The sequence below is a fragment of the Mus pahari genome, chromosome 5, assembly GCF_900095145.1.
Source record: "Mus pahari chromosome 5, PAHARI_EIJ_v1.1, whole genome shotgun sequence".
Taxonomy (NCBI): domain Eukaryota; kingdom Metazoa; phylum Chordata; class Mammalia; order Rodentia; family Muridae; genus Mus; species Mus pahari.
The window spans coordinates 63,523,219-63,546,446 of record NC_034594.1 but is presented as its reverse complement, the minus strand read 5'-3'; the positions used below and the strand labels follow the sequence as shown (position 1 = coordinate 63,546,446).

Sequence of the window (23,228 nt, the reverse complement as noted above, 5' to 3'; positions counted from 1 at the left end):
GGGCAGTGGTGGTGCACACCATTAATCTCAGCACTCAGGAGGCAGAGGCAGGAATATCTCTGTGAGTTCAAGGCCAGCCTGGTCTACAAGAAGAAACACTGTGTCAAAACAAACAAACAAACAAACAAAAAACAAAAAAACACAGGACAACAAAAACCCAGGTGCTGTGTAGTTACTCAGCAGTATAATTATAATCACACTCCACAGGTGATGTCCTGTTCAGTCTTCAGCAGGGAGGCAAGAGGGGACAGGGTGTGTCTGAGTACAGGGAAGGAGTAGCACTGGAATATATACATTTGTGCTTGAATAATGGAAAACTATCTCTGTAAACCACACTCTCCTCAAATTTAACTCTGGAACAATTTGCTTCAGACTCAATTTCCATTATGTCACACAGAGTATTGGATTAGCTTTTTCATTAGATTTACATAACGTATCTGGAAGGCCTAAGAGCATTCACCTGCATCCAGTATGCCTTGGGCCAGAATAGCGCCAAATTTGGCCATGACATCATCATGTTTGTCATTGATGACTTTGGAATACAGCTGCCGGAACTGATTCACCTGAAGAAGTAAGAAGAATTATTATAGTCTCTGTGCATTTGTCATGCCATTAAAGAACACCCAATGAACTGCACTAACGGTGTTGAGACCCTGTTCTCATTTTCAAAGCATTTAGAAGGCGACAGACCAGATGTGAAGGCAGAACAGTTCTGTGCTTGAAATCAGTGTTCTGACTTCCTGGTGTGGGAGCACTAGCTGTTCTCAGCCCTCACTCCGTAGTGGGTGACTCAGACTCATGGGAATACTGAATAAGCTTTCATTCTGTACCAGCCAGTCAGCAGGCCCACAGTCCCAGCAAACACTATGGCTTTTGCAGCACTCCGAATTACAGCTATTCTGCTTATTGTCAACCGAGCAGATTTCCTAACAGGCATGGCTCTTCAGCTCTAACTTAAGTAAATTACCCTTCACCCAGCCTGTGTGAGTGTATTCACAAACATTAAAGACATGCATTCTAAATGCACATCAGTTTCTGAAGACTTGCCCAGAATCAATTATGATTTGATTTAGGGTGAGATTACCAGTAATTTTGTATGCTTTTAAGTTTTCCTGAAATTACGATATATTCAAATTTCACATAAAAATGCCTCTAGAATATTCGTAATGAATAAAGTGGTTTCTTTAACTGTTGGGTGGAGATGGGCCCTATCTTATGCTCCTTCCACGGCTTACACTTCCTTGTTTTCCCGACAGTGCTTTCAAATGGTAGGCACTCAGGAAGAAGTCTGCTTGGTCAAGAAGCACATGATCATGGAGCTTCCCAAATCTGCCAAAAGCAGAAAACACCAGATTTGAGTTTCCTGATATAATGAGATTAGCACACATTCTTTCAGAATCTCTTCTCTGTATTGGTCTGAAGGGGACAGTGTGATTCTGTGGCAGAACTTATTTTTATAGTATAACTTTTCATCTGATGTTTATATACTGTATTTACTATATAAATGTTCAAATAAACTTCTTACAGTGGATCTCATTTAACAAGACAAAAATAGATGATTCATGAAAAAAGAGTTTTGTTTTTGAGAGAAAACAGCTCTAAGAGCCCATGAAAAGGTTAAGTGTGACACTCAAGCCTTTCTAAATTGTGTTACTAATACAGAAATGTGTCTATGATCTGGGGTTTATGTTTTTTAGTGTGGACAAGTGAGAAACTGACAGAAACAAGGCAAAAACATACTGGTATTACTTAAACCAAGGGCACAATGTGCAGGCTAAGTGTTAGGGCATGATACTACACATTCTGATTTCCATTATGAATCTTACAAAATATCCAAGGTCATTTTCTTTTGCATTCCTCTGAGAAAGGGCTGCATTTCTTTTTAAAATTATTTTTAATGTATAAATCTCTGAACCATGTGTGTGCCTGGTGCTCAAAGAAGCATGAAGAGGATGCTAGGTCCCCTGGGACTGGAGTGGTTGTGAGCTGCCATATATGACCTCTGGAAGAGCAGCAGTGCTCTAATCACTGATCCACCTCTCCAGTCCCATGGGATAATTCTTAATGCCCTGACGCTTGCTTTTAAGCTGCTTCCACTAATTTCAAGTACTGACTTGAAAAAGTAGAACTCTGAGGATTCATTTTGTTCTCTTTAAAATTTGACATTATCGACATAGTTCTGCTTTTGTAGTCGGCATGAAAACATTTACATTTCACAGCCAACTTATATTAATTGCATTTCAATTTAAAAATTTTTATTTTATTTTTAAAATGTACCTTTACCACATAGTATTTGTTTTATGCATCTGTATGTTTGTGGGGGCATGAATATGACAATGTACATGTGGAAGTCACAGAGCAACTTGTAGGAGTCGATGTCTCCCTATCACATGGGAACTCTGATATCAGGCTGCTGGCAGATGTCTTCCTCCACAGAGCCATCTTGCCAGTGCTATTTCAACATTCTTAATTAGTACTCATAATTCTGATACAACCTGAAGATAGGAGAGTACTTTATTTGTTCAGTTAAGACTCCATTCAAGATCATAACTTGCAATTATTAAAAAAAAAATTATTTAAATTGCTGTACCGTGTCTTTCTAAATATGATAGTTCTTAAGAGTACTTCTTCTTGTTGGTTTTTTGAGGTAGGGTTTCTCTGTATAACCCCAGTTCTCCTAGACCTTGTTCTGTGGACCAGGCTGGCCTCAAACTCAGAGATGTGCCTACTTCTGCCTCCCAAGTGCTAAGATTAAAGGCGTGTGCCATCATGCTCAGCTCTGAAAATTTTTCTTTCTTTCTTTGTTTATATAGGGTCTCAAGTAACCCAGAATAGCCTTAGACTTACTGATGTAGGCTAGCCTTGAATTCCTGGGATTTAAAGCAGGCACCACCATAGCAGCTTCGTTTTAATAAGTACTTTATTGTATGTGTATGGTATATATATATATATATTGTGTGTATGGCCTGAGAAGAGTGCCAGAGTACCACCATATCACTCTCTGCTTGTTCCCTTCAGACAGGGTCTCTCACTGAACCTGGATCTAGTCTGGCAGCTGTAATCCCCAGAGATCCTCCTGTGTCTGTTCCTCACAGTGCTGGAGTTACAAGTGCATTTGTGGTCATGTGTCACTTTCACACGGGCGTTGGGGTCCATACTCAGGCCTCCATTATTACACAGCAAACGCTCTACCTGATGAGCTATCTATCACCCCAACCCCTGGTTTAATCACTGGAATTCTATAGCCAGGAAATGAGGATGGCTAAACGTTTGTCTAGTTGACAATAGAAGCAATGTGAAAGCCGTATGTGAGGTCCAAGTGAATAAATATTTATATGGTTATTTGAGGAGGTTCATTCTTTAATGACACTGCTTAGCTGGGTAACTTCCAAAGGCTCAGTGCAACATCAAAAGCAGAAATAAAAGCTACTCATATGATAGCTGCTATATTTAAAAGCATGAAGAAATGTGGTCTGTGTTTGCAAAGATGTTTATGTTCTAGGAGACATAGTATATTAAGCAATTCTTGGGGAAAACAAGATGAGCAGTCACAGATTGTACGTGCAATAATGCAAGTTTTAGAAACCCTGAAAAATGATTTTGAGAGAGAAACTCTGGGCAATGAGACAAAATGACAGCAGCTGCTCAAAAAGTGAGGTTCATCAGACAAAGCTGAGGCAGACCAATGCACAGTGAGGCGACTGCTCTCCTCTTTCCCAAGTCTCCTGCTTAAATAAAGGTGCACTGTGTCTGTTGCTGAGGCAGAAGAGAGGCCAATGGCCTTGTCCTTTCCTTTCCTTCTATTTTTCTTTAAAAGACAAAGTCTCACTAGTAGTTAAGGCTGGCCTTGAACTTGAACTTGTGACCCTCTTGCCTCAGTCTCTTGGGTGCTGGGACTTTATGTATTTGCTGACATGAACTTTTTCTTTCTGCTAGTAATATTTTGTTTTTAAATGCTTTTCAGATATAAACATAACTAATTCAAGGCTGCTAAACACTCTAAAAATCTAAGTACAATGGTGTGGGCACAAGCTAAGTATTTTTCTTTCTTTTTTCAGTCCTGAAGATTAAACCAATGAACCACACCTCCTAGCCTCATTAATTTTAATACTGAAATGAGTCTTTTTCAGATGGTTGTTCTTGAAACATCCTGTCGCCAAGGCATCGCTGGAACTTGAGAGGCCCCTGAGAAGCTGAGATCAGTGAACACCACTCATACACCTACAGTGGTTCACACATCTGCTGAACCTATCAAGCACAATAACCTCAGAACACACACATAAACACATGTACTTTGGTCTCAACACAAGAAGATGTCTGGCTGTGTCCACTTGCAATGCACAGTGAAGACTAGTATGAGGTGGAAGACACTGTCATGAGGGAAGTTTTAAAAAAGTGCCTCAAGCTCTGCTACAGTTAATCCAGAGGAGGTGCTGTCCCTAGAAGGTGTATGAGGGCGACTCCTTGAGGAAGGGTGGGCCCCATCTTTCCCTTAGCATATAGATGCAGAGAGGGGATTCAGAGGGCCCACTTAGGACTCATGACCAGGTCACTGCGTATGGAATCTGACATCTAAAACAAACAGGAGTTAGTCATTAACAGGACTTCCTGAGCCACTGACACCTGTCCAGGACTGCCTAGGAGGGTCAGAAAAAGACCGAGGTTGGATGTACACATAAGGTTTCATTGTCTCAGAAGGCAGAAAGTCAGACTGTTTGAATTTTCAGTCTCTAACAGGGCAGTAAATCAGTCCTGTTGCATCTATTTAAAAGCACACAGGGAGGCAAAAACCAAGCACCAAGACAAAGAAAAGAGCTAATTTTACCTTATTATTACAAGTTATAATTCCTTAAAAAAAAAAAAGAAAAAAAAAAAGAAAAAAAAAAAGAAAAAGAAAAGAAAAAATACAGGGCTTCTCTCTGTAGTTCTGGCTGCCTGGAACTTGATCTGTAGACCAAGCTGGCTTTGAACGCTCAGAGATCTGCCCGCCTCTGTCTCCTGAGTGTTGGGATTAAAGACATGCGACACTATACCTGGCTTTTGAGTTATACTTTCTTAAGTATACTGTATACTTAAGTTAACAAAGTGACCTGAAAAATTACAAAACACACACCAAGGAAAATGGTATAATTACATCAGTCCTAGTCCGATGCCCTCAAATGTGCTTTTTTTCCTTTTAGGCACCAAGGTAAATTATTATAGAAAAGGCAAACCCAGCTCCCTCCTCCAGCCTCTTTGCTCACCTTTGGACACGTGACCTCTGTCTGCTGGATCATGATGAGAGCTGAGGCTATCAGAGCCCCTTGCCTCACGTAGTTCACAGGGTCGTTGGTCATCGGCTCTAGTAAATTAATTGCTTCCTGAAAGCATAACAAACAAAAAGACAAAACTTTAACTGAGGTTGGGATGGCTACGCCCTCAGATCACTCACTGTCAATCATATAAGGTATATTTTAGACCAAGGCAATGTCTACTTTGTTTTTTTTTTCCAAGACAGAGTTTCTCTGTGTAGCCTTGGCTGTCCTGGAACTTTCTCTGTAGACCAGGCTGGCCTCTGCCTACTACTGAGTGCTGGGATTAAAGGCATGGGTCACAACTGCCCGGCTATAGCTCTTAAATACTCTTTCAGCCATGTACAGATACCTGGGTTATACAAATTACTCAGAAATAAAGCAGACTTATTTAGTATGAGTAATAAAAATCTTTCATTGTATTAACTTGTCAGATGCTCTGCTTCAAAGAACATCTGCCTCTAGATATCATATTAAGTTTAGGATAATATGGAAAGAGAAAGATCCAATTTGTATTTAACTTATGAGAACCGACATCAATGTAAATTAAAAGCCTAAGAGGAAAAATACTTAGCAAAATATCCAACCCTATCCTTCCTTTGTTTACAGAACTAATGTAAACTAGGAAAAGAGGCAGCTGGTGAGATAGCTCAGCAGGTAAGGAGCCTGCTGCTAAGTCACACAGAGAACTGACTCCTCCAAGCTATCCTCTGACTCTGACACAATGACATGCATGCATTCTATCCCACCGACAACAAAGGAGACGCTTAGATATACTTGATCTCTCTAACCATGTATGTGTGTGCAAAGGTGGGGGTGGGTATGCACACATGAATTCAGGTGCCCTTGCAGGCCAGAGAAGGTGTAGGATCTCCCGGCCAGAATTAAAGACGGTTTTGTTGCTGCTAGGTGGGGGGTGGCCCACGCCTTTAATCCCAGCACTTGGAGGCAGAGGCAGGCAGGTTCAATTCCAGCGCCCCCACACAGCTAACAACTGAACTGTAACTTCAGCTCCAAGAAACCCCGATGCCCTTTCTGGCTTCTGCAAGGACTGTATGTGGGTGGTACACCGACTTACATGCAGGCACAACATATAAAATAAAAAAAAATCTTTTGAAAGTTGTTTGATCCCTTTCTGTATAATAAAATACAAAACTCTAGAAGGGGAACAATGTTCTCTTCTAGCACAAAAACATATACATTTGTTGAGCTAAAAGAAAGGTCCATCTAAGGTGCCCAAGGTGTATGCATGTGTGTGCTATTCAAGGCCAGGTACAGGACTGTATGTACGCTGTGAAGCAGGATTGTGTTATATCCGGGCCCAGTAGGTAAAGGTATCTGGTGTCTGATGACCTGAGTTTGATTCCCACAATCTGTTAATGGAAGGAGAGAACTAATTACACACACACACACACACACACACTCACGCACACACACTGCTGAACATTTTTAGGGGCTAGAGAGCTCAGTGGTTAAGGGCATGTACACAACCATCTGTAACTATAGCTTCTGAGAGATCTGACACCTATGCCTTCCACAGGCAAACATATCCACACACAGGCATACACACAGACATATAACTAAAAATAATTTAAAAAATGAGTTGATTGTGGGTGGCTTTAGACAGCGATCTTCGTCTGTGGTACTAATTAAACGGTAAGAATAACCATGTAATGACAGAGCAGTTCACAATGGTTAGCCATGTATATCAGGTTGTTCTTAGGAGTCCTCAGACACTGCAGCACAGGAACGTGGGGGAGCACTGTGAAGCCCTGAGCACCGCAGTCTTAGGGATCACACTGCACCTGTAGTTTCAGTTGTTTCACAATTTTTTCTGCAACAGAAAAGCCTAGTGTCAGGAGAGAAGGGCTCCACTGGTTGGGCTGTACCTTGTTTCCTGTACCAGCACAGCAGATTCCCAGGGCCATTGCAGCTCCATAGCGCACGTGAGGGTTATAACTCTCTGACAACAAAGAAACCACACTGGGACACTGTTCAGGCGTCCTGAAGGAAGTAAAGAAAAGGAAGGGAGGGTTATGGGTAACATGTTATAAACCAAAATGGAGGAATTTTAAACAAGTTTTTATTGAGGTTTCTGAGATATAGGAAACATCATAATACTTAGCAAAGTTGTAGAACTAAAAATCTCCCATCGAGAGATGCATTAGCACAGACCTGTAACCCCGAGGTGAAACAGATACAGGACGGTCATCCCTTGAGCACAGTACTACACAGGAAAGTCAAAGCCACTGGAAGACACAAGTGGCGATCTTCCACAGAATTCTATTGATAGTAGAAATATATTTTCTACATTTAGAAAACACGCAGAGAGAGTGGACCATAACAAGGACTTCTCAAGCAAGCTCACTGCATGCTGGCCACTTCCTAGCGCCCTGACCTCAACGTGGAGACTCACCAGTCATATGGGGCACATTCCTCTGGATGCACTGCCCTACTTTGTGGGCAAGTTACAGAAGGCAAGGCATTTACAGTCTTTTAGATGTATCTAGGACCACACAAAAAATGAATCCTCTAATTCCAGCACTCTGGTGCAGTGGACACCTGTGAGTTTGAGGCCAACTTGGTCTAAATTTCAAGTTTCAGGCTAGTCAGAACTACATGAAGAACTGGGGATGAGGATTATACACCGAAATAAGTAACAAATTCAGATTATTTTATTTTAATAAGAAGTTCTTCATTTCCAGCCGACAGTTATCTTGCCAATGTTACTATTTGTTCAAACCTTCCACAGACAAGAACTCAGCAAAGGCATGCATACAAATCACCGGCACCATCTAACCGTCAATTGTACATATGAACTCCCTTGTTTCACCATTCTGGCTTCTATGTCTTTACTGAGCATTTTCTACAACTACTATATACAACGTATTAATAGATCAAGAGGCTTTCAGAATATGGAGTCTTTCCCCTTCACGAAAAACTCGTAATACACGTACACAGGCAGAAACAGGTCTTTGCAGGGTTATCATCACAAAAGAAAATTTGAAGATATAAACCTCATGATTATTTCTCTGGTAAAATTACAAGTTTATAATTATTACTAGGTAAGTGCCAAATTAGAGGCTCAGCACAATGCTCCTGAAAGGTCCCTGTACCCTCGACAATCCAAGCGCCATCTGGAATAGAACCTAAAGGCCAGCTGGATGTCTTTAACCAAAGACATCACTGACACCTGAGCTGACATACAGCAAGGACTCCCTCTCTTCTGCAATTTCTCTCATGGTGACCATTCATCTACGTAATTCTACTCTCTCCATCCCTTCAGATTCCACAGTTCATCTGTCAGTAAATCAAGAGAAACCTTAACTCCTATTTCTGTCTTCATAGCCTTGTTTCAGACCCTGATCACCTCATTAGTTTCTGTCAACTTACCTTTATTTTATTTGTGTTTAGTTCACTGAGAAAGAGAGAACATAGGCTCAGAGTCAGAAAGATCTGGGTTCCAATTCTAGGGTGGTTATTTATCATCGGGGAGACAAGCTCTGAATTGTACTGGGCTTTAATTGTTTCACCCAAAAAATATTATGTTTCCTTTTGTGCATGCTAGAGAGAGCTGGTGTGTCGTATGTTGACACCATTGAAATCTATATGGAAAACCAGAAATTGGCTTTGGATCAGAATCAGGAAGTTGTGTGCTAACTTGCTGTAGTTGGATCTCTATTTTAAAAGACAGTGTAACAGTCAAAAAGGTTCTTTCAAAAACAGTTATTAAACAAGCTGGATTTGCTAGGTAGCTAGCTGTATTTAAGATTCTCACTTTCAGATTTTCTCAGAAACTATTTTTTTTTTTTTTTTTCGAGACAGGGTTTCTCTGTGTAGCCCTGGCTGTCCTGGAACTCACTCTGTAGACCAGGCTGGCCTCGAACTCAGAAATCCACCTGCCCCTGCCTCTCAAGTGCTGGGATTACAGGTATGCACCACACTGCCCAGCTTCTCAGAAACTTTTTAGGGAACTAGTGGCCCATAGAATTTTACAACTTGTCATTTGGTTGCACCAAGGGTGAGCAACTGCAGGGAAAACTGACTCACAGAAAAGAATTTACCTAGAATCAATCTTAAAACGTCACCTACTTTATAATTGGTGCTTGAAAGCAGTAGGAATAAGTAAGCTATCCTGGTACTGTTCCTGAGCCAAACCCCCAGACCTTGGGCTTCCTTCTTTCCTTCCTATTAGCATATACAGTCGTTGTACAGATCCTCGCTTCCACTGATTTCATACACGTGTACACTGCACCTTAACTGTGCTGACCCTTCTATCACCGTTAGCAGAAAACCACCCCAAAGAGGACACAACTCAACTTAAGTGTTTTGTTTCTCAAATGGCATTATTTTATGAGACTTAGAAAAAACAATTTTGCTTGGAACACAAACTCTGTTACAGGGCTTAGAGCTGACTGCAGTTAAGCAGAAATTGGTAGTGGGAGCTGGAAATGCAAAAGCCTAAAACAAAACAAAATCCTGTCAGTTTTAGTCTAGTAACATTCCAGCTCTGACACATTCTTTAGAAAACACAAGTGTTTGGACAAGGAAAGACAGCCTATAATAAACTAGTTTAGGCATTTAATCTCTTGAGGAGTATAATAAAGCCGTAAGTTCTTTGTAGGTTTGTCAGTGTTTCAGCAGACAGCTCTAGATGGACCAACAGCATCTAAGCAGAGACTGAAATGCAAAAACACACTGAAAGCAAAACTCTTACACAGTAATCTTTGCTCACACATATGTGCATGTAATTTAAATAGTAAATGAAGTCATGATAAAATTGTATAACCATGGTGCTGGAGAGATGGTTAAGCAGTTAAGAGCACTCACTGCTCTCCTAAAGGTCCTGAGTTCAATTCCTAGCAACCATATGGTGGCTCACAACCATCTGTAATGGGATCCAATGCTCTCTTCTGATGTCTGAAGACAGCTACAGAGCATTCACATACATAAAATAAATGAATAAATCTTTTAAAAAATTATATAACCGTTTTGCAATTTACAAAGAATCAAGAGATCTCAACATGATTATCAATCAACATCTTGAAATCAATCAGACTTTATGCAAACCACCAGCCTTAGCTCTCAATAGGAAATAGAAAATAAACAGGTAGAAAGAAACTGAATCTGAAAATTATGAAACTTCTAGAACAAATAATCAGGTTTAGGAAATGGGGGTTGGCGAGATGGCATAGCAGGTAAGAAACCTGTTGCCAAGCCTGACTTTGATCACTGGGATACACATACGAACTCTCTTCTGACCACACAGTGTGCTGAGCCATGCATGCAAAAACCAAATAAAATGGTAACAAAAATTTAAGAAGAATTTTATGAAATGCAATCAACAAAAGTTCTATGAGAAACCAAACAGGAATGACCCAAAGAAGAAAGAAAATAAATAGATCTTGAGGATTATCCTGAGCTAATGGTTGATGGAGAAGAGAAAGCCATTTTCTTCAGTGTACCCTCACTGCTACTGTGTCCATGGTCTGTAAATAACTTAATGAAACAACCTGCTGGGACACAGATGCAAAGATTCAACCCAGGAAAGTAGAAGAGGGCTGGCAGGGACAAGGAGGAGGACAAGGGAGGGCAAGAGGATGTGAAACATGATAGAATGCCTTATGCATATGTATGAATATGCTTAATAAGAAACACACAAATCCCATCAGTTACATAAAGAAGCAATTAAACTCTGAGAGACCTGTGAAGACCCTTTAAAAAGGAAACACTGAGAATACTAGAGGCAGGTTTTTTTTGTTTTTTGTTTTTTTGGTCTTGTTTTGTTTTTGTTTCTCTGTGTAGTGCTGGCTGTGCCAGGACTGGTTCTGTAGGAACAGGGTGGCCTTGAACTCAGACAGATCTGCCTGCCACTGCTTCCTAAGTGCTGTGACGCCACTGCCCTGCTGGAGGTTTACTGTTAAGCCAGGTTTATAGTTTAGAGAAAATCTCAAGAGCATAATTGGTAAGATTTATACAATATTTTTTCAGAAATAGGGCAGAAATATTTTTAATATACATTATACACTTTTCCCAATTAAAAATCACTGGAAAAGAAGTTGCCAATGAACCAGCTCCCAAATTCAGATGCTGTTTAAAAATGAACAGTGACAAAGTTTCTGCCAAAATCCACTACGTATACAAGCAGCATGCGGCTCTTTCTGTGCTTTTCTATATAAGGCTGTGATGTGAGTAAATTTATTACACTCCACAGCAAAGGCATTAGCTGGATAAGAATCCTGTCTCACAGGTAAAAATTACAAGTGTGTGAACTGCTATACAGCCAATGGAGGAGACTCTCCATTTTATCTTCTTTGCTCAAAAGGGAAAAACAGCCTAGGCCTCATTCCAAATAAAATCATCTCATGCAAAAGTAAGAGTTTACCCTCTAAATATCAAAGAAACACATAAAAATATAACTTGAATCAGGATCATGAACTGGTTGGAACACGATTAACAAACAGTTTTATGAATTACAATGACTGTAGCTATATTCTAATAATGACAGTATCAAAGAGGAAACGACCTCTCTGGCAGGCAGACAGCTAGCTGCACAACACATTTGTTTCACTGCTTACGAGGACCAGCCGCTGAGGCTCAGAACAAGTCAGTGGGGGAGGATCTGTCAGGAGAGGGAGTCCAACTGAACAGACACAGGGCGGCATGCTTGGGAAAGCCACAAGCAGATAAGCGGTAAGTGTTCACAGAGTCCTATGGAACTAACAGGCTTTGTTGTTCCCATTTCACTCTTCAGGAGCTCTGCTTCCACATTCCTTTGCATCTATTCAGTGGGTTAAAAATTACAAATGTGAAGGCAAATTTAATATGGGAGTTGTCAGTGTAATGAACAAATAACATAATCTTCCTCTTAAAAGTGCTTCTCAAGGGAACTGGGAAAAGTAAAGGAGATTTAAGAACTTAAAAAGAACTGGTTCAAATTTGGCAGACTGATTTGATTACATTTAAAATCTTGTAGAAAGACGGGATTACTACTAAAAGCAAGTATTTGGCTTGCCATACTTTGTACTACTTTCTCTCCAACTTAAGAAATTATAAAATGAGTTACAAAGAAGCTTTTAAATCAACACTCATTCAGGTTCTTAGCTGGTAAATTCTTTCCTCAGACTTTAGATGGGTTTGCCTCTTACTTGGTGGGCCACTATTCTGAATGCTTTCTAATGTTAAGGGAAAAGGTATCCAAGGGCCAGATACCACGTAGTGTGCTATCGCCTTTATTATCAACTCTGGGGGCACTGGCTGCACTGCCATAATGCATACCATCCTATCAAAATAGGAGGGGGAACGTAGCTCTAAATAGGAGAGGTATTTAGCTCTAGTGTTTTTTACTGCTTTCTAGAAATAACAACCTCTGAATCTAGAGGGAAGCTCTGATAAATTCATGTCTTAAAATTATAGAAAAAAAGATATGATAAACTAACTTTTTTTTATCCACATCTATTGGTGTCTTTCATCGAGTCTTCTGGAATCTAAGCCTGTAGAAAACCTAAAATGTGGATGTCTTACCTGCGAACACGGACAGACGTGTACACGGTACCATCTTGGAGAACCTGAATCTTTTTAGAAGGAAGAAGTCTCTTTGGCTGTGAGTGTCTGGCGGGTACAATGCTTTGCAAAGGCAAATGACCTGCTTAGCTACTTATCATGCTGACCACTGTCTGGAACTGGACTGACCCACGGAAGGGCGAATGGCTTCATCTTATAAAATGTCTGAACAAAGCACAACTTCTGAGCACATTTTACAGAAGACATGTGATCACTTGATCCTGACTAACCGTTCTGGATTAGAGACAGAATCAGTAGCAGAGGAAATGAAGCAGACTGTGGAGGAACAGGGGCATACAGTGCACTGGGCAGCTCTCCTGATACTCGTGGTGATAATACCCACCATAGGCGGGAACATCCTTGTGATTCTGGCTGTTGCACTGGAGAAGAGGCTGCAGTACGCTACCAACTACTTTTTAATGTCCTTGGCGGTGGCAGATTTGCTGGTTGGATTGTTTGTGATGCCGATTGCCCTCTTGACAATCATGTTTGGTAAGTATTTCCCCTTGTTCCTGCCACTGAACCCTACTAAAGAAATGGACACTCACTGACTTTTATTTTGTTTGAAATAAAAGATGGACCTGGATTAAAAACACAGAAGGGAACATTCCTTTACTTTTCATGATTTGTAGTAAATGTGAAAGGACATAAAAAATAATTTCTTAGGAGCATGTTTACCCTTCCTCAGTCATCTTTATAAAATCATTAAGTTGGCAATATTTATAGATTCTGCATTTGCTACCTAAAAATTATAGTAAGTAAAAAAAAGTACATTTTTCAAAAATTATTCCTACTTTCCCTTTAACAAAGTGATCAATAACTAGGACAATTGTGGGACTTTAATAATAGAATCATTGAATCAGCGAGTCCCAATTAAAGTTAGGCATCGTTCAAAAAATTCCTCTCCTAGCTCTTTCTAACCTGAGTACTAAGCTATGACATGGTGTCTACACATAAGTCATGCTGGGAGAAGATGTTTAGTTATAAAAGGAAATGGTCTTCCGCAAAGTATCTTGAGAGGTTCCATTTGTTTAAATTCTTTATGGTATCTGACCATCTGTGTTCCCAACAAACTTGTAAGTTAATAAAATAAGTGGAAAAGACCCGGAGTTACTCAGTTACCCTGAGTTACTGTGATAGTTTGACTTTCAGATTTTTGTTATAATAAAAAAAAGACAACAATATTAAAGTAGGCATAGAGTTTCTGCTGTGTTACATTGTCTCCAGCTATGTGAAGAAACACAAATGAGTCTGCTGAGAAACTATGAAGGCTCTTGCTTCATAATCAGCATTATAAGAACATCAGTCAATGCTTGGTATAAACTGGTGTGCCACTAATAAATAACTTAAAATTATAGATGATCAGGCTTCTAAGAACTGTACCTATGTTAAGAATAAACATACAAGTTATAGAAATAAAGTGCACTAATCTAGAACACACTAGCTTATTAAGTTTAAAACTGAAGGAAAACTACTATTCCAATTATTTTTATAAGAAATAACAGAGATATCTGAAATGAAGCACTGTGTCTTCATATGTAGTAATATGGTGAGGAGTTAAAACTTTATTGCAAGCAACACTCACCCAGCTTTAAAGCAAACTAAGACAGGATAAGCAACAACACACAAGCTTCCACTGCCTGAGTAGACTCTTAGTCAGTGGTATTGTTTTTCTCTCCCTTCCCTTCCATAATCCTGTAACCTTCTGAATAGCCTAATGGTACATGTTAACCATAAAGAGTAAGAAATGAGACTCTTAAAAACAACCTGCAGGAGCAAAGTAAGGATGATGTAGGGTGATACAGAAAGACTCTCACAGGAGTAAGATTCCAATTCACAACTCCAGGGCCCTAACTACAGCTTAAAGTATAAAACCATGCTCTGATGCTTTGCAGGCATACAGAAAATGCTAAAATGCTTTATCTTTGTTTTGCTAACACAAGATTAAAAATATTGAATAAAGAACAGAATAAATTTTACAGAAGTGAACTTTAATTTGAAAGCTCAGTTCGTAAACACTAAACATCTGCTCAATGCAAAATTCCGAGCTAGGTATATAAATCACTGGCTTAGGTTAAGGAATTTTTTTTTTTTTTGGTTTTTTGAGACAGGGTTTCTCTGTATAGTCCTGGCTGTCCTGGAACTCGCTTTGTAGACCAGGCTGGCCTCGAACTCAGAAATCCACCTGTCTCTGCCTCCCAAGTGCTGGGATTAAAGGCATGTGCCACCACCGCCCGGCACAGGTTAAGGAATCTTAACAGGAAAATTTTAATTTTGAAGTGTTCAAGTTAGCTGACAAACACTTTACAAGGTTCCAAATTGTAGGCTTCCCATGAAGTGAGAAAAACTGCTTATACATAAAAATTGTTGCTTAAGATATTCTTAACAATAAAAAGCAGAAAAACAAACATTCTAACATAAGATATTATATATACACCACCTGCATACTTAGGTCTTAAATTATAACCCATTTTAATAGCATTTCATTCTGCAAATACTTAAAAACAAATAAAATAAAGCTTTTGCTACTGGTAAGAATGCTGTACAAAAGAGTTCTTAGATTGGGGGCCAGGAAATCAACCCAGAACATAATCATCACTGAAATGTCACAGTATGAATTCATTATTTAAGACATAGTCTGTCAGACAGTGCATGTGGAGACATGCTACCCTTGGGAAACATCAAATGAATGTTCATAAATTGGAAGCTGGGCACAGTATATGGGAGACCTGACTTCAGACAGTAAGATCTCTGCATAGCCTTTCCCAGAAGACGGACACTAAGACTTTCTCAATGAACACATTTGTGTGAACTTCTGATAATTTTTAAAAGTAGCAACACATGATTTTCTCTAATTGCATGGGAAATCATCAGAACTTCTGAAGTTTACAAACAAAAGTGTTCTTGGTTATATAATCATAAAAGATTAATTATCATTATAAACAATCTTAGCTATTACCAGGAAATTCAATGAAAGTAACTAAAAACCTTTATAACAGCTAAGTATTCAAACTTAAAACAAACAAAAAACAAGTTAAGAACAACCAAGTACGGTTTAAGAGCACTGACTGCTCTTCCAGAGGCCCCAAGTTCAATTCCCAGCAACCACATGGTGGCTCACAGCCATCTGTATGGATCCAATGCCCTCTTCTGGTGAGTCTGAAGACAGCTACAGTGTACTTATATAAATAAAATAAATCTTTTTTAAAAAATTAACCAAACTAAATAAGGTGACAACGGAAAGAAAAACCAAAAAGGAAGATGGGAAGGGATGAAGGCAGGGAGACAGAGAAAAAGGTAAGAACATTTGAGTAGGAAACAGAGAATGACTTCGATTTTTCCTTATCAAATACATTATTGAAAATGTGAAGGCAAAAATATATAACATTTGGTTGTGCATTTGTTTTTGGTTTGGTTTTTCAAGACCAGGTTTCTCTGTGTAGACCTGGCTGTCCTGAATTTCACTTTGTAGATCAGGCCTGCCTCTGCCTCCTAAGTGCTGGGATTAAAGGTGTGCATCATTGTAACCACTGGGCTCCACTGTAACAATTTCTTTTAAAATTTATATAAGTACACTACAGCTGTCTTCACAAAAACCCGAAGAGGGGATTGGATCTCATTACAGATGGTTGTGAGCTGGGAATCTCTCAGGGTCTCTGGAAAAGCAGACAGTGTTCTTAACTGCTGAGCCATCTCTGCCCTATTGTGACAAAATTTAATCCATGTTCCACGAGCCACAGTGTGATGCAGTTCCCAAAAAGCAGGCAAACCATAATGTGTGGGACTTGGAAAGATCATCTAATTCTGAAACTGGAGATCAAGGCAATGAGCATTTTTTTTTTTTTGGAAAGTGGAAATTTAAAGAGCCAAGAAAAAAATTTCCTATGCTCTGAATAGCTTGAAAACACCTAAAACACTGTCATAGTAGCCAGAAGATCCCATATGTGCAGATGAAAGGAAAACACACACACACACACACACACACACACACACACACACACACACACACACACTGAAACCCCACAAACAAAAAATAAACACTAACCAACTAACAGAAGCTTTCTAATCATCTAAGCTCTGAATCGTTACTTTTTGAAATACAAAAAATGCAGTAGAATTTTTTTAAAAAGCTATTTAGGGCTGTCCCACAACAATTAATTTCCTAAACTGTGTACCTTGTGAACCCTGTAGGCATAGTTTTTTGGAAAGCCATTCCAAACAATCTTTAAAGTTCTTAAAATATGGGATACTTTATGACTCAGATATATAGACCGATGCTAATTATTTTTTCATAAACTAAAAGCCTGCCTATAGGGCAAGTATATGTCAGATGTAGTGAATCTATCTCATCAAAGCAAGGGGCTTTTGGTTAAAAAAAAAAAAATCAGATTTCTACAATAAAAAAAAAAAAGTAATAACATATTCTTCCTCCAAGCAAAAGCAAAGGCACAGTCCAATTACAATACACAAGATATTAATGCCTCAGTGCAATAACAAGCAGCACTAAACTTCAACTTTTCTGTTCTCTGACTCCCCCAGCAGAGGCTAACGTTTAAGTAGTTGCACTGCATTCTTGCTGTACAGAGAGACACTGGTTCTACACGTGTGATCTACACGTGTGATCGACCCGTGGGATCTGGCTTGGTTCTGAACATGTGTCTTTGCTGAAGTTTGGTTGACCAGTTACTGTTGAAAATAGTAACAATGATAATTGTCATTTTCTGAGTGCTTTCTCTGTGCCATACTGTTTCAAATACTTCACACAGATTATTTTACTATTTTTCAAACCTATAAATATAATACCGTGCCGGGCAGTGGTGATGCATATCTTTAATCCCAGCATTTGGGAGGCAGAGGCACGCGGATTTCTGAGTTTGAGGCCAGTCTGGTTTACAGAGTGAGTTCTAGGACAGCCAGGGCTACACAGAGAAGCCCTGTCTCGAAAACTCAAATAAATAAATAAATAAATAAATAAATAAATAAATAAATAGAATAAGATAAAAAAATAAAATATTGTAGCAAGCTTATGAAAGAGCAGCATAACAGACAGGATCTACCACAGGTTCACTGGTCTGTCTGAGATGATAAAATAATTATCAGCAATATGTGAATCTAGAGGACTGAGTCTGGAATTCATATCCTCAGCCTTCATGACTCTACTCTGCTTCTCAAACACAAATGTTAATCCTACCAATCCCAAGTATCATATTCAGCATATGAGACTAACAAGAAAGTCTATAGAATTTTGGGGGCGATGAGGCAGAACCCAGTATCTTTTCAATTAAAGATACATTCTACATTATATGGTATAATACTTAGGTCTCAGCTAGTACTTGTACATCCTTGAGGTGAATACGGATCTATTTTCTGAGGAGGGTACTAGAAACAGGCAATCTTACTAAGTTGAGCCTTGCTGGAAGGCAAACAGTGGCAGTCGAGTGACTCCCCTCACACCATGGCCTTTACAGTATGCAGTTTCACACTGAAAAAAGTATTGTCCTACTAGTAATTAAATAAACTGTCTACAAACTAAAACCTGTTTTGCTCCTGAATTACTACATCATGTCATTTAATCTACAATTATTTGGGCTCCCATAAAAATTCCAATTCTTCCAATATTACTTTCTCTAGTTTTAGTTAACGACAGTAAAGGAATGAAGTTGAGGCTGTGGTTTGTGTAGGTTAGAATACAGCTTGCTTAGCCTTGGGGCTCTGGTTCAGGTTAGGGTGATGCTGGTAGGTAGGTAGGTACAGGGTAGGTGGAATTGTTTCTTCAGAAAAATTTTATGTGAGAGTCCTGGAAAAGCAGTTAGTCTGTGTACCTGATTAACTCCTCTTACATTTTTTCTTTTTAAGCTTAAATATTTGCTGTTTCACTTGATTACTATAAATTTAACTAATATCTAATCCAAGTTCTGCTGAAAACAGGTGGACCATAATGCATTCCAACAAGAAATTGTCATCCTAAATCAAGCCGATGCCTCCTGTGTGCTCCATGGCGTCGCACTGCAGCTGACATGCCTAGTCCCGCCTGTGCTTTTCTAAGTTGCTGCTTTGGTCTGCAGACCAGGGGTTGGTTGATGTGTTGTCAAGGCTGCTTTTACTTACTGTGTGGACCACAAACAGCTGCCACCACACCTGTGGTTCCTTCCTGCTCATCACCAGCAATTTAGATTTTATTACTATTAATTTTTTTAAAGATTTATTTTTTTTTTATTCTATGTATATGAGTACTCTGTTGCTCTCTTCAGATACACTAGAAGAGGGTATCAGATCCCATTACAGATGGTTGTGAGCCACCATGTGGTTGCTGGAATTGAACTCATGACCTCTGGAACAGTCATCTCTCCAGCCCTAGATTTTATTTTTTTAATTTAATTTTATGTGTATGTATTTTGCCTACATGCATGTCTATGCACTGTGGGTGTGCCTGGTGCTTTTGGAGCTAGAAAAAGGTGTCAGATCCCCATATCAATGGCTACGGTTGTGAGTTGCCTGCTGTATGGGTGCTGGGAATCAAACTCAGGTCCTCTGGAATAGCAGCTAGGCTCTTAACCACTGAGCCATCTCTCCAGCTCCCTTCCTTGCTTTTAATAAAAGATTTCTAGTAATCTAGTGTCATTATATTGCTTTCATAAAAGTCTATCCAGTGGTATTTCATAGAGTCTTAAAGATCCATCTCTTATCTCATATACTCTTGTTCTTAAAATTCTATATCACTGTTAGATATTTCTGATTAAAATATGATTTTCACTAATTCCCACTTCTGCTCCAAAATTAGTGTCATAAATATATTAACTCTGTTGGAAAATATGTCTAACAAGGCTTCAAAGACCTAATTAAATCAGTCTGGAAAGCTTTTGTTTCTAGCCTATAACAGGGAATATCATGGGTCAAAGAGTCAAATTCCAAAGACATGTACTTTTTATGTTTTCTCTGTGGCTTCCTGCTCACAGCTACAAGATTTATGGCTAGAATTTTCCAGACCTTAACTTTCAAATGTAGAATACATAATTAAGACCAGCTAAACAGGATAGTTTAAATTAGTAGGAAAGAAAAGGAAAGTATTCTACTTTAAAAGTTCTACAGAGACTGTGTGGATTTAAGGATAAAACACCACAGCCAGACGAGGCAGAAGGGCCACATACTACTTTAGGTAAGCTTGAGGCTATGGTGCTATCTCAAACAAACTACCCAAGAAACCCCTCTTCCTCCTCTTCAACAACAACAACAACAACAACAGCAACAACAACAACAACAACAGGATTTCAAGCAGTATTTTTAGTGGTAGAAAACCTGCCCAGCATACTTCAGGCCCTGGCTTCCATCTCTAGCAACAAACATGCTCTTGAGTGTTTTCTTTCTTTTTTTTTTTTTTGGTTTTTTCGAGACAGGGTTTCTCTGTATAGCCCTGGCTGTCCTGGAACTCACATTGTAGATCAGGTTGGCCTTGAACTCAGAAATCCGCCTGCCTCTGCCTCCCGAGTGCTGGGATTAAAGGTGTGCGCCACCATGCCCGGCAAGTGTTTTCATTTTTGATGTAGGGTTTTGCTACGTTGCCAGGTTGGATATGGGTTTGAGGTTAAGTGACCCTTCCATGTCAGCCTCCACAGTAGCTAGGCCTCTAAGGACTACTTCATCCTATAGTCTAGACTTGAGCATTTTTCTGTTTTCCTGCTCAGAGCCCAGGATGTAGGTTTGGCTTCCCAGTAGTTTCTACTGTGAAGCTCTCCTATCAGTGAGTCTTTTCTTTCTTCCACTATTTGCCTTTAATGTTAGGTGGTTAGAGAATGCATTGTCAGTTCTGACTAAGATCATTTTCCACTGCTGACAGAAAACTGGAAGCTACGGCTAAGAAACTTCAACTACTTAGGTTTTCTCTATTGAAAGGTCTCTTATGAGGTGTGTGTGCGTGTGCGTGTGCGTGTGCGCGTGTGCGTGTGCGCGTGTGCAGGTCAGAGGCTGATGTCAGAATGCTGTCTTCCTCATTCTCTTTCCATCTTATTTTTTGAGAAAGGGTCTCTTTTCTGAGCCCAGAGCTCAGTGATTTGGCTAGGCTGAGTGGTCAGCAGTCTCCAGGGACTCTCTTCTGTCTTTCTTCCACTGGTAGGCAGCGGGTGTCACTCCAGTACTGAAATTACAAGTGCAGACTGTCACAGCGAGCTTTTTATATGGGTTTGGGGATCTGAACTCAGGTGTCCACGCTTGCTTGGAAGCACTTTACCAATCAAGCCTCCCCAGCTCCTAAATGTTCCTTTCTATGAGACACTCTGAGTGTCTATCACATACCAGTAAATCCAGGAATATGTTTAAAGTCTAAAATAGTCTTTTCTACAAAGTCTCCCCATAGAATAGATGTTTAACCTTATTTCCATATGATCATGTAGGGATGCGGTTCACTGCATTTTCATACAATGCCTGCATATATTATCAGACAGAACTAATAGCCTGCTTTCTCCACCAGTGCCCCAGGTGATATCCTCCCCATTCACTACTCTTGATCAGAGTACACAATGCTCTATCGAATGTTTTCAATTAATATTTCAATTTTGATAAGTGCCCTCCGCCATAAACATACTCAAAGATTTAACTACATTAGAATTGATTCATTTGCAACATCAAAGACATCACAAGGGTCATGTTAAGAGGTTTAAAAATATGTACTGGATTAAGAAAAAAATGATTAAATTGAAAGTTGCCATTCTCTGAGCAAATGTTTTTTCTTTCAGAGGCTATATGGCCCCTCCCACTGGCCCTGTGTCCTGCCTGGTTATTCCTGGATGTTCTCTTTTCGACTGCCTCCATCATGCATCTCTGTGCCATTTCCCTGGACCGCTATATAGCCATAAAAAAGCCAATTCAGGCCAATCAGTGCAACTCCCGGGCTACTGCATTCATCAAGATTACAGTGGTATGGTTAATTTCAATAGGTATGTGGGGAACGCCAAAGGTATGGGTAGCCTCTGTTTCCATATGGCCAGAATGCCAGGTCTGGTAACTAGGAAAACTCAGAGGTCAAGGCAATCCACTGAAATCCAGTACTTGTATATCACAGTCAGTGTGCAGCTTCTGAGCCACGCCATTAGTAAAATCTAAGTCAGCAGTAAGTCCATGTCTTCAGAATAAACCAGTGTTTACTGAGCTACCATTCCACTTTGATTTTGATATTCAGGAAGTTTAAGCTCCAAAGTTTGGTATTTGCCAACAAATAGTTAAAGTCTAACTAGCTTGAGGAATCTAGCCCTCAAAGTAAATCAGCAAAAAATTAAATATATCATAAATCATGTCTATCAGCATAAACAGAAGAGGATGAAAAAGCCGACCTTGCCAAATTTTGTATGCAGGTACCCAAGACCATAAATTGGCCCAGTAAGTTGGAGTTCCCATATGTACAGATTAAAGGCAGAGTTAAATATATACTTTAGTGATTTAACTCTCAAAAAGATGTTAAGCCAGTGTTTAGAAATGATTTCTAGGAAGAAATCAATTTCCTTTAATCCATTACGTTTCTGAGCTCATTGTTTTGTTTTTTAAGGATTAGCATTTATTCTGTGTATGGTGCTTTGCCTGCACATGTGTGTACATCTTGTGTGTGCCTCATGTCCAAGGAGAGTAGATGAGGGCACTGGAGTTTCAGCAGGTTGTGAGTTACTTTTCCAGTCTGCTGTCATCGTTAACACTCAAAGATAGCTGCTGCTATGGTACCTCAAGAGAGTGTGGCACTCATCCAAAGCTCTCCTGAGTTAGTACCAGAAAAAGGCTCTCAGATTTGTAACACACAAACTGACCAGGGATTTACTGCTTCCCAGTAGAAAGAACATTTTTGAGGAGGAAAATAATGAGGAGACCCGAAGTGCTAAAGGAGGAGAAAACACACATTGCTTGCTTCTCTCTAATCAGTGTCAGAATGTGTTCAATAAGGCAAGAAAGATACTGAAATTATCCCCACAATCCTGAAACATTGGCTCTACGGCCTAAACATTTTTGAAAAGCCCGGGAGAAGAAGAGTCAAGGAAACATCTTTAGAGAACACAGAGACTTTTATGTCAAACAGTAGATGATCAAAACGGGAAAGAGCAGCAGAAATAACAAGGTAGGTCAGGGGTCAGCAGTCTTTCTATAAAAAGCAGGAATGTTGTGACAGTTTGTCAGTTAGAACTTATCCAAATGGAGGCTGGATAACATGATTTCATAAACATCAAATTTTTGCTAAGTATCTATAATGTACAAGCTTCTAGGGATATTTGGACAAAAGCCAGGTGGTGGCAGCACACATCTTTAATCCCAGCACTTGGGAGGCAGAGGCAGGCGGATTTCTGAGTTCGAGGCCAGCCTGGTCTACAGAGTGAGTTCCAGGTTAGCCAGGGCTACACA

At 39.7% G+C, this 23,228-nt stretch overlaps 2 protein-coding genes across 2 annotated transcripts in view; one reads left to right on the top strand and one right to left on the bottom strand.

The window, feature by feature from the left end:
* Positions 1–23,228, bottom strand: part of Psmd1 (proteasome 26S subunit, non-ATPase 1) — a 72,252-nt gene that overhangs the window by 12,875 nt on the left and 36,149 nt on the right. Inside the window, exons 17-19 of the mRNA XM_021197524.2 lie at positions 7,181–7,295; positions 5,244–5,360; positions 461–563 (exon numbers count right to left, since the gene is read on the bottom strand). Of these exons, the coding sequence (XP_021053183.1) occupies positions 461–563; positions 5,244–5,360; positions 7,181–7,295 (335 nt within the window). The remainder of the gene's footprint in view (positions 1–460; positions 564–5,243; positions 5,361–7,180; positions 7,296–23,228) is intronic.
* Positions 12,998–23,228, top strand: part of Htr2b (5-hydroxytryptamine receptor 2B) — a 12,124-nt gene continuing 1,893 nt past the window's right edge. The window contains exons 1-2 of the mRNA XM_029538313.1: positions 12,998–13,346; positions 21,584–21,784. Coding sequence (XP_029394173.1) covers positions 12,998–13,346; positions 21,584–21,784 — 550 coding nt within the window. The remainder of the gene's footprint in view (positions 13,347–21,583; positions 21,785–23,228) is intronic.